Source organism: Zootoca vivipara, chromosome Z1 (assembly GCF_965207765.1).
Source record: "Zootoca vivipara chromosome Z1, rZooViv2.hap1.1, whole genome shotgun sequence".
Taxonomy (NCBI): domain Eukaryota; kingdom Metazoa; phylum Chordata; class Lepidosauria; order Squamata; family Lacertidae; genus Zootoca; species Zootoca vivipara.
In genome coordinates, this window is record NC_142583.1 from 56,826,189 (window position 1) to 56,838,981 (window position 12,793).

The 12,793-nt window shown below is 43.7% G+C and overlaps 1 protein-coding gene across 2 annotated transcripts in view; it reads left to right on the plus strand.

Moving 5' to 3' along the window:
- Positions 1-12,793, plus strand: part of UNC5C (unc-5 netrin receptor C) — a 313,167-nt gene that overhangs the window by 217,422 nt on the left and 82,952 nt on the right. For both annotated transcript variants that reach the window (XM_035111588.3, XM_088660494.1), the window contains exon 3: positions 3,326-3,469. In XM_035111588.3, the coding sequence (XP_034967479.1) occupies positions 3,326-3,469 (144 nt within the window). The remainder of the gene's footprint in view (positions 1-3,325; positions 3,470-12,793) is intronic.

Here is a 12,793-nt window from a genome sequence, read left to right on the forward strand (position 1 = left end):
TGTGGTTTAACCCACAGCACCACCTGGGCAAATCACATTGAAATTGTTCCCAATTACTTTTGTACAAATCCAAATTAATCATACAATACCAATTAAAGAAAACATTCCAATTATAGCCAATTATACTTAATTTTTTCGGACTCCCATGCCTCAGATTCCCAGAGCTCCCTGCTAATCACCAATATCCATATTAGGGAAGGCGAAGATAGCTCAGCCCCATAGAGTTGGTGCCCCTGGGAACTGCAGTTTCTGAAGGGTCTTGGAAAACATTGTTTTGTGATGGATAAGGGTTTGGGGGGAGGGTGATGTGCTTTGATTGTATGGTATGTGTCAGGGGGACTCCCTACAGGGACCCTCCTCCAGTCATCCTGACCAGCATTTCGCCCAGTGATAGTGCTAGCAGCAGGTCAGGAGGAGGGAATGAGGAATGGAGCAGAGTGGAGAGGGGGCTTGCAGACATGTCAGAGCCTTGACACCGACCCAGCTGGCCAGAGGTGGAAGGGCAGCGCAGTGAGGTGTCGGAGCCTCTGCAATGCTCCAGCCAAAGGAGAAGGAACGCAGCCCCTTCCAGCGCCCGAATTGAGGTGTGTGCCCACATGCAGGGCTAAGGGGGAGGCACTTTGGGGTGCCCAGGCTTTTATGCTGGTCCAATACGCGATGGAAGCCATTGCTGGGTTCTGAATTGGACTAGGCAGTCATGTTTTCCAAATTCTCTGCACTGTAAATAATATACACAATAAAGCTCTTAAAGACAGAGCGTCTTTACTCGAGAGTAGCCGCAACAATCCCCTGACAGTATGTATGCAGAGGTACACCTGTTTGCTCTCAGTAGAAAACCTCTGGGCCAGGCTGCTGCAGTCCCACTGTTTTATACACAGAGGCAGAAAGCCCAGGCAGAAAGAATGAGCAGAGCTATATAACCCTTAGTTTAGCTGAATGTCAAACTGCACATTTTGAGATCCAGATCCTGTTTAATTTACATTTCCTAGCAATCTTATATATACCGTATGTTTAAAAAATATCTTTTAGCAGTGTGGAGGTTTGGAAATTGCATTTTAAAATATTAACGTGCATACTCACACAACACTTTTATCGACCCCTTGTCAAAAATAATACAAAAAACAAGTGCTCAAGAGTGGTGTTTTGACATTTCAAATGCTTTCCTGTTTGGTTAGTTTTGAAGTATTAAAGATATGTAGGCTTGGACTATTAATCCTGAATGTGAGAGTGGCACCAAGACTCAACCTGAAGTTATGAAAAACAAAACATCAGCTGATGTTACCCTTGGTAAAAAAGGTAAAGGTAAAGGGACCCCTGACCATTAGGTCCAGTCGTGACCGACTCTGGGGTTGCGCGCTCAACGTTGTCACCTTTCTATTGGTCTGAGAAGGGAGGGGGCATTGCTGTGCCTTCGATGCTCGAGTGGGGAATTTATGGACATTTTAAAATCATAAAATGGTTGTTCTTGTCAGGTTCCCAGTTTAAAATCCATTATGGGTCAGGAAGAGGAGGCTTGTTAGTACTTTGAGGGGCAAATGTACAAAGTTGATTGGCATTCTGAGTCTTTAATTATAATTGTAGTTTAATTATAAGTTTTGGAGCTATGGTTTTAGTTAACTGATGTATGTGATCACTAATCTGCTGTTTCAAAGTGCAAATTAGCAGCATTAGAATTCTGTTAGAATTTTGCTTCAAGTGTTCCAGATTTAAAAATATTCAGATTTAACATAGCATCATTAAGTCCAATGTATTGGGAATGATCTGCTACATATATTAACCTGGTTTTGTTGCTGGGTGAATTAAATGCTATAAAAGTCTGTTTATTTATCTCTACCACTTTGCCTTAATCACTTTCTGAGTAAAGTGTGTACAACTATATCGTAACCACTTTGATCATAGTAATGATAAATGTTAGTTACACCTCAGTGAATCTTGGGGGTATTTCAATAGCAATAAGATGTGTTCTAGATTTCTTTAAAATGTCTTAAGGAGTGTCATTTTCAGACATTCAAAGGTACAAGGAGAAAAGCTGCAAAATTAGACTTTGCCTACTGTTCTTACTCTTCATTGCATTGCTAACTCCAGATGGCCAGAGAACAACAAACACGGAGGCCAGGAGGCCAGCATAATATTTGCAAGAGCCTGCATTAGAAGGAACAAACTTTAGTCAACAGTGTGCTGCTACCAAATTATATACAAATGTGAAACTAGTGAGAAACTCTTTTCCCTGCTGGTTTCCCCCAGGACTGATCCAGCCAATACAACCATTTCTAAATCACTTTAATTCCTGCTTACATTATAACCAAGTCCTATGAGGGGAAAGGTTGAAGGAATTGGGCATGTTTAGCCTGGAACACAGATAATTAAGAAAATTACAAGAAAAAGGATTCAGACTAAACAATTAGGAAGTTCAAGCTGCTTGATAGCGTCAATAATAATTTCATTTATGAATCACTTCCCATGAGCCATCCCAAAGCAAAACACATATAAAACAGTTGCATGTATAAAAACCTGTAAAACAGTTGTATGTATGAAAATACTTATATATCACACAGAGAGAGATTTTAAGGCAACAATAGCACATTCATAAAATCAATTCAAATCCAATAAACATGCCAACTGGGATAAAACTCTCCATTTAGAAGGATTGTTGAAGGATGAAGTTCTTTAGTAGGCAGAGAAGATCCTGCCTGGTATGTAATGGGAGTTCCAAAAGCTATCTTCCACCACACTAAAGGCCTTATTCTGACGTTGCATGGAAAGGACCTCCTGATAGGATGGTATCTGCAGGAGATCCTCTCCTGTAGAACACAGTGATTGGTTGGGTGTTTAAAGGAGGTAGATGGCCATGCAAGCGGTAATAGTGAGCCTCGGCAAAGCAGGTCCAGGCAGTTCTTGATGGTGGGACTCTTCTGAGGTATGGAATTCGGCCTGTGTCTGACTGCACTGCCAGCCCTGCCTTCTTGTCTGAAGGGGGAAGATGCATACGGTATTTTGTCCTGTTCCTTAGAGAGTATACATTGCTCTATGAGAGAAATGAACATTTCCCCCTTTAGACAAGACCTCAAAGTGTGTAGAAAGGTCCCAGGATCATTTTGCATTGACTGTGCTCCTTTTGAGTATCTAAACCCAAGATGTAGGCAACCATTTTGTTTTATTACCCAACATTTTCACTGAACAACATGTATGCTTCAAAGGTAAGGTCATGCAGCCTTTCCCGTCCCCATGCTAACGAGCACCATGTCTGCTGCTGTTAGCAATTCAAAGAGCATTCCCCCCCCCCCATTCTGAAATAAATATGGGGATATTGATTGTGTTCTGGCAGGACTGATTGTTCGAGAAGTAAGCATTGAGATTTCCCGCCAGCAAGTTGAAGAACTCTTCGGACCAGAAGATTACTGGTGCCAGTGTGTGGCTTGGAGCTCAGCAGGTACTACGAAGAGCCGGAAGGCCTACGTTCGTATCGCATGTAAGTATTCATGCTTCTGCATGGCTCTGCCTTGTTTGCATGATCAAATCTTGCATTGCACTACTTAAGTCAAAAGGACTGGAGTTCCTTTTATAGGATTATAGGAAGCTGCCTTATACTGAGACCATAGGCCCATACAACTCTGTATTGTCTGCACTCTCCAGAATTTCAGATAAGGAGTCTTTTCCAAGCTGTACCTGGAGATGCTGTACCACTGAGCTATACCCTTCCTCTCAAAGGGAAACATATCTACACACACTGCATCAGTGTAAAGTTTAGTTTGACCCTCAGTCTTCATTGCTGGAATGAAGGTTAGAAGGATAAGCCTTCATGGAAAAGGTGCATTTTGAAGACGTATCTGAAATCAAATCTCCATTGGACAACCTGAGATTTTAATTAATGATAAAACCCCAACACAATTACTTGTCAAACACAACTGGCAGAGCTTTTCAAATTTGTGGCTCACCTTCCAGTATTTATTTTCTCGGCTGAATGTACATTACAAAAACCCACAGAATTAGTGAGACTTTTAAGTCCACTGTGAACATTTCTTTCAGCACTGCAGATGAAATTAAAATGAATAGTGTTTTCCAAATTCACAAATCAGAATTGGGTATTTATTTCCCTTGACAGATACTTGAACTTAAGAGTCGTGCTATGTGGAGCCATTAATCTGTCAGATTTGAAGTGCAGTGCAAGTAATGGTCTTCAACCCAGAGAAATTGCCTGTAGTCAAACAAACAGTTATTATATCCAAATAAACCTTCTGTCAGGATGTATGCAATCCCAGAGTGGAAGATTAGATATATGCAACCATTTTCATTGCACTGTGCTTACTAGTCTGAATAAAGAATGGATGTGGCCTATTTTGCCTTAATCAGAAGAGAATAAGACTGTAAAAAACCCTGTCTTTGCCCTATTGACACTCATATTAATATTAAATCTTCTCTTCTCCCATCACATCTGTACTGCCCTGCTTCCCCTGAAGCGAGCAGATCTTAGAAACACAGATATCCATCTTATTATACAAATATTTAATTTTCATTAATTTTCAAAGGGAAGACTGTCTTTCAAATGCTGTATTTGCTCTGGAGACTCTCATTTCACTACCATGTGGATGAAATGAGTTTACCCTGACTTACAGTGGAAGTAAGCCACATTACTCAGAGTCTGGTTTTCTTTGCCTTTGGGGAAATGAAACAAAACAGCTTTTGGTGAATGCTCACTAGAAGCTGGCTATCTGTCTGGCATTTAGCCTGACATTTTAGTGAAAAAGAATTTCACTTCTAGTAATGTGAATGAATTCTCCAGAAAAAAAAAACAACTGTTATGGGGGTGTACAGTTTTTCCAAGAGGTACTCTTTCTCTGGAGGCTATCAGAAGAATTTGTAAATGAGAAATTAAGGCACAGTGAGGTTTTAAAAACTGAAAATAGGCCTTGTTCCTGTGCTCACCGATTTCATACTGACAATCATCCCTGCTTTCCTGAATCATGTCTTATTTCCAATTATGGTATGGATTAACATTGGTAGAAAATTAAAGATGAATAAGTGGTTGTCCAGTCTTTCTGAATAATTTATAGTGGTGCCTATACCTGCCAAGTCCTGGACGGAAAAATCCGGGATCGGCAGCCCACGACACCGGAAGTTGCGTAGATGCAACTTCCGGTGGCGCTTTGCCCTTCTATGGGCACCAGAAAATGGCGCCGCCAGCGCCGGAAGTCACTTCTACACATGACCGGAAATGCGTAAAAGCGACTTCCGGCACCACCACCGCCATTTGCTGGTGCCCATAGAAGGGCAAAGCGCCACTGGAAGTTGCGTCTACGCGTTTCCGGACACGCGTAGAAGCGACTTCCGGTGCCGGCGCCGCCATTTTCTGGTGCCCATAGAAGGGCAAAGCGGCACCAGAAAAATGGTCGCCGGCAGAAGCAGATTTAAGGGAGAATATTGGGATATAAACCTAAATGGGAGACCGCCGGGAAACGGTAGGAAAGAACGGGGTTTCCCGGCGAAAACGGGATACTTGGCAGCTATGGTGGTGCCCCAACTGAGAGGAGCACCCAGGACTGCTTCAGATGTACATAGATTCATAGGTTCATAGAATTGTAGAGTAGGAAGGGACCTTGAGGATCATCTAGCCCAGGGGTTGTCAACCTGGTCTCTACCCCCCCCCACCAATGGGCATTTTAGGATTCCAGGTGGGCAGTAGGGGGGTTCTATGGCATAAGCTGAATCCTCCTTCCACCAAGCACTGGTGGGCGGTAAGGAAATTTTACCATCAAGAAAGATGCATTAGTGGGCGGTAGGTATAAAAAAGTTGACTACCTGCAATATGGGAATATGCAGCTGTCCCATACGGGGATCAAACCTGCGACCTTTGTTTTATCATCACCACACTCTAACCAACTGAACTATCCAGGCATATGTTTTATCACGTGATGGCTGCCTCATCAAGTGATGACTCCCATATGTAAATATTGATCATCACATACTTATTTCCATAGGATTCACTTTTGTATGACCTTACACACCACACTTTTCTATGTGTTTAGACATTCAGATGCCAGCCATCAAGTGTACAGCAATCAAATGTAGAAAAAGAAATCAAGCGATGTGCATGCATGTGTGAACTGACAAATGATACAGCTCCTTCACTATCTTAACTTTCCATTTGTAGTTACAAAAAAAGAGATAAGAATCTAAAATGGAAAAATAGAAAAGGGCAACAAAAATGAATCCTCTAGACACATTGGCAAAGGGAGTTCTACTTCTATTAAATGAGAAGTGGGGTAATGCTCTCCAGCTTTACCCCTACATATTTCACCCAGGATGCTTTCCCAGAAAAATTATGTTAGTAGCTCTAGGGTTATATCAGGGGATAGGATCTGAAGGTGTTATTACATTGTCTATGGAGTGCAAAGCTCTGAAGTATACTACATTTTGCACATTTAAGATCTCAGGGTACTCTAGTTGAAAGGATCATAGGGCTTGGCAGGAGTCTTTGGGTTGTTTTTTTCCTGAGACCCTGAAGAACGGCTGCCAGTCAGATGATTTCTTCATGCAATACGTAATTAGTTTATGGAACTTGCTGCAGCAAGATATGACACTGACAACTGGCTTTGATGGCTTTAAAGGGGATCAAACACATCCATGGAGAATAGTGTATCGATGGCTATCAGCTGGGAGAACTAGAAAGAATCTCCAGAATCAGAATATATATGAACTAGTGTTGTTCAGCCCGTTTAGAAAACGGGCGCTAGAAGATGTGAGAGGAGCGGCGGGGCCGCAGCCTTCCCTCTCTCTCTGTGTGCTCGGCCGCGGGGCGTGCCGGGAACGCAAGTAAACAAACTTGCTCTCCCGCCGTGCCCCGCAGCTGAGCGCAGAGAGGGAGTGAAGGCCAAGGCCTCGCCGCTCCTCTCACGGGCTCCTCCGTCGCTGCTCCGCATTCTCTAGGCGCCCATGGAGGCCGGCCCCCTGAGGGCGAAGAGCTCAGGACGGGCAGAGGCCAGGGAAGGTGAGGCACGCTCGGCCCGGGCTGCTCCCGCTGCTGCTGTTACCGTCACTGTTGCCGCCTCCTTCCATGGAGGCCAGCGCTGGGAGTGGCCCGCTAGCACAGCCTCCGGCGCCGCATGAGAGTGTCCTGGGCGCGCGACCAAGATATTGTCTCTGCGTCCAATCCCTGTGTCCCTGGGGCACATGCGCATTAGCGCGGAAAACGGGACACACGGAATCTGGACGCAGAGACACAGGGACTTTATTATTATTAATTCCAGTTACCAGAGGAGAAACAGCAAGGGAGAGCTTTTGTCACCATGTCGCGCTTGTGAGCTGCTGAGAACCATCTGGACAGTAGCTGTTAAGAAACAGAATGCTTGACTAGATATCTCTTGTTCTGATCCAGCAAGGTTCTTCTTGTGTTCCTACAAGATTTTGTAGAGCAGGGGATCTGCAAAATGTTTCTGTTAAGTATCCACACATTCACTGAAAGCCTTTGCACAGCCTATAGTAAGGTTTAGAAGGGCAAGCAATTAAATGACAACTGAGCCCTCGTGTATTTCAGAAAACCCTAACATAAGTATTTAACAAGACATATATATCTGGCATTCTGCTGGGATCATACTTCTGGTAGCAAACAAATATTGCAGCCTTTGGGGACTTTCGTGACAGATGAATGCTAAACTTAGCCCTTCCAAGCACCAAGATCAATTTAGAAATGTTTCATAAGTTTATTCTAAGATGATAAAAATAAAACTACATTAAATAATGAAGTGGGTTTCAGTGCCTTCTCAGGGAATGTGTGACAGATTGCTACCATGTTACATTTAATTGGCATTATTGTGATCTAATGTAACAAGGCAAAATTGCTAAAGCCATGTGTATGTAATCACATGTCATTTGCAGTGAGATATACTGATGTCAGCTCTCCCTTGCTAAGCTGAAATTCTCTGAACGCTTCTCATACATTCGATTTATTGTTTCCATTCATGCGCTGGTTGGCTTTTACAACAGCAGCACACCACACCATCATGGTTCCTGGTCAGCTGACAACTGCAAGCTAATTGGGACAACAGCCTGAACTTTTCATGATAGAGTTATGTTGTCCAGTGTTTATCATTCAATATGTATTTATTTGTTTTGCAAATAATCTTGCATATAAAATTGTCATTCCGACTGAAGTGACAGATCTTTCAAGCTACTCTTTTAAGAGAGGAAGAAAAACAAAAACAAACTATGAAATGCAAAATGTGATAGCACCAAGGTGACATTGGGTGTATTGCGCTCTCCTAATTTAGAAGTGAGTTTCAGTTTCTGATATTAAAATTTATGCTTTCAGGCTTCTTTGCGCAGGTGAATTACTGTTCTCAGTTATGTTGGATAATTAGCCAGTGCCAAATCCTTCAACTTCTGTTGACAGATTTTTTTGTTGTTGTGTTAGCAAACCCTTGGCCTGAAATGAGAAGTGGCAGAAGTATGTTTACTGAAATTTTAATGAGAGTTCTTTTCACATTTCAATATACAGAACTGTGCTAACAAGTCACACCCAACTTAACTTACAACGGGGACACATAGATAGAGGTCCTGACCACATACAGCACAACCTCCCACTTCTGCTGCTCCACTCCTGGTACACAGAGCCACACCACCTCCAACCGTTTAAAAGTTACATACCTATCATAGCTAGGACCCATTGACAGCTTTATTCTTTATGAAGTTGTCTAATCTCTTTTTAAAGCCTTCCAAGTTGACAGCCATCACTATATGCCATCACTATGGTAGTGAATGCCATAGGTTTTTTTTTTTTTTACAGCAGCTGCATGGTGGGTTAACATCATCAAGTTATCCACTGCAACTCCAAGATCATCACCAGTTCAGATCCCATTATATGGTTTCAGACCATTGGTCCATCTAGGTCAGTGTTTGTTAACAATGACTTCCAGTGGCTTTCCAGAGTTTCAGACAAGAATCTTTCCCACCCTACCTGGAGATGCTGGCAGACTGAACCTGGGATATTTTGCCTAAAAACCACGTGCTCTTTTGAGCTTCAGTGCTTTCCCTGTAATTGCCAATGAACTGTCCTTCTGAGGGTTGATAATTTGGCTTCCATACTGGCCCCATAAGCTCTCAGCACAAGGATCAGACCCATACAAAGTGGGATCCTTCTCAAGCACCATTTGATGATGACAAAAGGCAATCAATGATGTGCCTAAGCCACAGTTTCTGCAGCTGATGCTCACAGGACACCCTAAGTTTGCTAAGAATCCAGGAGTGACAGAGATAACTGTCTGAAGGAGCATACTGAAGCCTAAAGAACTCTGGATTCATAATTGTCTGGATGGTAGATATAGGTGTAGCTTAAGTTGCTCAGCTATGTCTTGTGCATAGATACTAGTGCATGGGTACTTATATGAATTGGGGGGACATTATGGTGACTAAAAATCAATGGATGGCAAGTGGTTGGGGGGGGGAATAAAAAGTTTCAATCACTTCTGGCTCTAAACCTCTTGCTGCTCTAATAAACCAAAATCTCTCAAGTCACATCCGGTTTAGCAGCACTTTTTATACTTAGTTGTCTTTCAATTTCATCTACCGTGTTTCCCCTAAAATATTTTTTCCTCCCCCCCCCCCAAAACACACACACTATGGCTTATTTTCAGGGGGTGTCTTGTTTTTTTAAAGTACCGGTACAGCTGGGTCCCGCTGGCTTGGGGCGCTCGGCGCTCTCTTCCATGCGCTGCTGTGGGATGGTGGCAGTGCTTTAAACCCTGTAAAAAGCAATGGAAGTTATGGACCGTAAAAATCCTTAAGAGGCACAGATCTTTTTTAAAAAACCTGGTAGCACCCTTGAAGCACAGCCTCCCAAAGCCAGGGGGGAGAGGTCCGTTTGGCCAAAGGAAAGGATCGGGGGTGGTGCTGTGCCCTGGGACCCACAGAACTACTTTAAAAATCCTGACCTTGGGGGATCAAATAGTGAAGCCCCACAGCCCCGTAGCAACAGAAGGCACGTTCTGAAGCACCCGAGCTGTTCGGTTCCATAAAAAACCCAGGAAGCAGCAAGGGGAAGGTAGGGGGATGTAAATCAGGGGGGGGGATTGGCCACTGCAAATATCCAACGTCTTAAACCGGGGAGAGAAAGTGTGCAGTGTTTGTTGTTGTTGTTTAAGACGCAGAGGCTTGCAATCAGCCAAAGTATAAAGCCTAGGTTAAAAGGGGCACGACTGCCCTTACTTAAAATGGCCACTGAAGCCTCGCATGTGACACAACGGCCACTAAATTAAAAAGCAAAAAACCCTTGCCGTGCCCCCAAGTGCGTGTTAGGGGAAATGATGAATGACTGCCTAATTCTGTCAGGCGTTTATTAATGCAGCCCCCGGGAGAGGCAGGGGCTGCAGCCGAGCGTTCCTTTGCACACAAACTGGGGGGACGCACTTAGAACCCATAAAATCCTGCTGAAAAATGTGAAGCGGCAACAGAAATTGCACGCATGCCAACCCAAGCCAGCACAGTACCCAAAAGCAAGACAGGACCCAGCAAACACTGCTTCAGAAAGCTAGAACAGAGCCACCCCCAAAATGCTCAGCTGTCCCCTCTCGCTAACCCCGCCAGGGAATAAACCTCCAGTGAGCGCTGAAGCAGCTCACAGCTGACGTCGGAGGCTTATTCAATCTGTCGATGTGTTGGTCCTGATTCTGCGTCGGCGCTGCGTGGAGAGGCGAGGACCAGGGTAAGCCGCAGCATGTAGGGAGACACTTCTAAGGACAGAAGTGGCTTTCTGGGCGCCTGTCTCCTCCTGCCGCAGCCAGTGTTGCTGCTGCTGGGTCCCGCTGGCTCGGGGAGCTCAGCACTCCCTTCCACGCGGCCCCTATCACTGAGGCTTATTTTTGAGGTACGGCTTATTTTAGAGGAAACATGGTATGACTACGAAACTAGTACTCTAGCTTAGATTGATTAGATTTCAGCCAACACCAGTTGTAAGCATCTTTGTGCTGTTTCAGCCTTTGCTTTAAAACTGCAAAGCCGCAGATGCTTAACAGCCCATAAGCATTTTTAAAAAATGTTTTATTTGAACCCAGGTTGATAATTAGTAGATTTGCTAATGAGCTGAATTTGGTTACTTGTTAGCAGTGGCATCCAAAAATTAAATGTGCTCTGGACTGGAGAATAAAACAAGCAAAATGCATTTGCTAAACAGCATAATGGGCAAACACCCTCACTATTTCAAACATAGCCATGGTTCGGGGATTTACAGTCTGATTCTATTCACATTGATCTTCTAAACTCAGAATGCACAGGTAGCAGTCTCTCTCTTTGCATCTTTCTCTCTCTGATAAAAGTATCTAGTTGAATAACAAGACAAATGGTCTTTACCCCTCCCCAAGTCAAATGCAATGTCAAGAAAAGTGCCCATAGTCAGACTTGTGGCCCTGCAAAGCCTTGTTTCGCTGTTACTCTGTATGCCTCCACTCTCTACTTTTCTGTGGACTTGGGTGGAATTCAGTCTTGTGCTATTACAAATATTTCATGTGTGCAAGCATTTCAGCTTGTAATATGGAATGATTCCCTCTCTGCTCTCCCTGTGCGCTGTTCTGGGGTTTTCTCCCAGCTTCCCACCAAGCCAGTTTCAAGGGGTGTTCAGGAAGGAGAGGGGGAAAGCCCCATTGCACAAGTAGACGTCCTTGAGCACGGCTTCCACAGAAGTGGCTCATTAGCCAAATCCTGCCCTAGATCCCCGTACTCCTGTTCTATAGGTCCATGGGCTTTGCAAGAAGGTGGGCTCTCTAAATGCTGCCCAGAGAGCACCAAAGAGCTCTGGGTGGTTTTGTTGCTGTTAAAGCAAAGCAGAAGATGGTTTCTTTTAAAAAGTTGAACTCTTTACTTATCTTTAAAAAAACAAAACAAAAAAAAACCTTCCACCGCTTTGATTGGAGGAAAAAAATTCTGCAGAGAGCATGAAGGACTACTGCATTTTATAATGGCTGTTAGGGGGTTCTTCATTTGAACACAAAGCTAAGCTGGCCGGGGTCAAAGCTGCTAAAGTTCAAAAATATGTACAAGCAAGAATACACACCACTCTGCCTGAGACCCTTCTTTAGCGGGAACATCTCCCTAAGGGTTTACTCCTGCTCTCTCTCACATTTTTGTGGGGGCTGCCCTTTACCTTTTGGCAGAAACGTAGATTTATTTGGCTGTTGGCCTTTTCTAAATGTTGGGGTTTTGTTGTCTCAAATTTTTGAAAATTGCACATCTTTTTTACTTGAATTTTGTATTTGTGTATGGACCTTTGGGATTCTTATTCTTATTAAACCCCACCCTTCTGGCTGGGTTTCCCCAGCCACTCTGGGCAGCTTACAGAATATAAGGGGATTTTGGAAGTCCCCCTTAAGGGGCTTTTTGGCTGAAGGCAGCATTGAAATGAATTCCAGCAATGCATTTATACACATGAGTGTGTGTTGCAGATGAAGTCAAAGCCCAACTATGCATTTCCCCCACCCACCCCTAGGTTGTGGCCTGAATATCATATGCAACAGAAATAAATATATTAATAATAATTGAAGAAACTATGGGTGGAGAGAGAAGCATTGCACATATAATTGGGTTGTGTGCACGCAGCTCTCTACTATGAGTGAGGTCAGGATTATTATCCTCATATGGCTAATGCCTTGTTTTGACCAGCCCTGCCCATGTACCGTATTTTTCCAAGTATAAGACGCCCCCATGTATAAGACACCCCCTATTTTGGCGGACTCCAAATTAAGAAAACACCCCTCAACACTACCCGTCTATAAGACAAGTCCCTACACACACACACACACACACACACACA